At 47.6% G+C, this 2500-nt stretch overlaps 1 protein-coding gene across 5 annotated transcripts in view; it reads left to right on the top strand.

The window, feature by feature from the left end:
- The window catches only part of LOC125033632, a 12131-nt gene that overhangs the window by 8909 nt on the left and 722 nt on the right, over positions 1-2500 (top strand). For all 5 annotated transcript variants that reach the window (XM_047625302.1, XM_047625304.1, XM_047625305.1 and 2 more), the window contains one exon: positions 1929-2500. This exon is cut by the window's right edge and continues 722 nt beyond it. In XM_047625302.1, coding sequence (XP_047481258.1) covers positions 1929-2500 — 572 coding nt within the window. The remainder of the gene's footprint in view (positions 1-1928) is intronic.

The following is a 2500-nucleotide window of genomic DNA, read 5'->3' as shown; positions in this document are numbered from 1 at the left end:
CAATTTCTGTGCATGTATACAGGTTTGCTATTAATCCAACAATCCTTGTTGGACTTTCTCTTAGCCTCAGGATCTCCCAGAGTGATTCACAATGCACCGTATCAAACGCCTTCTTGAGGTCGATGTAGGCTGAGAGCAGCCCACGTCCGAACTCACGACGGCGCTCTACAATGACTCGAAGCGCCAGGATGCGGTCTATTGTGGACTTACCAGGAGTGAATCCAGATTGCTCTGGCCTTTGGTGCCTCAGCAGGTGGTCTCTGATACGTCTCAGTAGGCATTACACTACTGAGTAGTGTAATGCCTCGGTGATTGCTGCAGTCTCACCGATCCCCTTTCCCCTTCCACAGAGGGATGACCACAACCCTCAGCAGGTCAGGGGGAATGATACCAGTCAGCCAGATGGCAGACAGGATATCATGTAAGCCCCTTGCCATAGGTTCTCCATCAGCCTTTAACAATTCAGCTGGGATGCCACAAACACCTGCTGATTTACCACTCTTCAGTCAGGAAGGGTAGATCCTCGCTGATGAGTGGGTCTGGCAGAGGAATCTCAACATTACCCGCATCCAAGTTAACTGTTGGGGGATCAACCTGATACAACTGCTCAAAATACTCAGCCCAACGAACATGCACCCCATCAGGATCTGAGATTATCTGGCCACTTGCTGAGCCCAGTGCACACAGTGAAGGAGGGTAGATCCTCGCTGATGGGTGGGTCTGGCAGAGGAATCTCAACATTACCCACATCCAAGTTATCTGTTGGGGGATCAACTTGATACAACTGTTCAAAATACTCAGCCCAACGCACACGCACCCCATCAGGATCTGAGATTATCTGGCCACTTGCAGTGCGGACTACAGTCGTCTGTGAGGAGGGCTTGGAGTTCAGCTTTCTCAGGGCTCGGTAGGCAGGACGAAGGTCATTTACTAGGAAATGTGTCTCCTGTGAGATGGAATTCTGTCTTGCACTTGGGCGTTCACCAATCGATTCTTGGGCTGCATCAATCTTTTCATGCTTGAAGGTGCCCCACAGAAGAACAGGGTCTGTCATGCCCTTGAGTGCTATGAAACGACCTCAATCTGTCCACATGAAACACCCTAAAGTGTTCATTGGGACGATGGGGGGTTCTAAAGTGGACCCGGAGAGTAGCCCCAACTAATCTATGATCAGTTCCACAGAACTCGGTGCTTCGATACACCCTGCAGTTCTGAAGGATCCTCCATCGAGTGCTAACGTGGATGTGGTCGATCTCCTTGGCCACACTACCCGTATCGCTGTACCAAGTCCAACGATGCGGGTCAGAACGCTGATACCAGGAGCCAGAAATCCTCAATTTCTGGGACCTAGCAAAGTCATGGAAAAGAAGGCTATTCTCGCTGCCAGCGTCAGCTCCTGAGCCATGAGGATCGACAGACATCTCGTAGCCAGCTCGATCGCAGCCGGATACCGCATTGGAGTCACCGGGAACGATACGAATATCTCACCGAGGACAGTTGTCTGTTACACACACTTACACACTTACACACTTACACACTCACACACACACTTACACACTCACACACACACTTACACACTCACACACACACACACACACACACACACACACACACACACACACACACACACACACACACACACACACACACACACACACACACACACACACACACACACGTCTACGCATATTTATATATACACATTCATGTATACATACAAGTACAGAATTACAAACAATTACACATACACGTTCACTTAAATACAGTATAGTATAATATAATGTAATATATCATATAGTATAATATATATATATTCATATATATATATATGTATATATATATATATATAACAGTAAATTAGAACCAGAAGTCAGGCAACATTTCAGTAACAATGTTCATACATATGTAAGTATATTCCTTTCTTCCAGGAATTCCTCCCGGGGAAGGGTTTAATTCCGAACTAGTGCTCGTGGACATCACGGCAGAGCTCTCGAGCGGGCCAGGCGACGCACAGGAGAAAACGTACCATCTGGCCGCCAAGTTCCTTCACGTCGACCCAATCGCCGCTGAACTCAACAGGAGGTTCCAGAGCCACATCAAGGAGCTCCGCATGTATGCAGAGGTGGTGCACGAGCTCAACGCTTTCCTGGCTGCCGGAGTTCCGGAAGAGTCCCAGATTTGTATCCCGAAGATGATTTATGGAAAGGAGAATGGGAGCGAGTATGTGCTGGTGATGGAGAACATCAAGGCCGCTGGCTACATGACCAATGACAAGAGAAAAGGCCTTGATGTCGATCATGTCAAGAGGTCTGTTGAGGAAATTGCAAAGGTCCATGCTGTGTCTTACGCCTACAACAAATCTCACAACTTCCTCGAAAAGTTTCCCTGTTATCAGTTCAAAGCAAAGTACCTTAATATTATCCCAGCATTTCTGAAATTCAGCTTGAAGAATTGCGTTGCTTGTCTGAATACAGTGAAAGGTAAGGAAGAACTTGCCCAG

This window comes from Penaeus chinensis, chromosome 16 (assembly GCF_019202785.1).
Source record: "Penaeus chinensis breed Huanghai No. 1 chromosome 16, ASM1920278v2, whole genome shotgun sequence".
In the NCBI taxonomy this organism is placed as follows: domain Eukaryota; kingdom Metazoa; phylum Arthropoda; class Malacostraca; order Decapoda; family Penaeidae; genus Penaeus; species Penaeus chinensis.
This window is presented reverse-complemented; position numbering and strand designations above follow the sequence as displayed.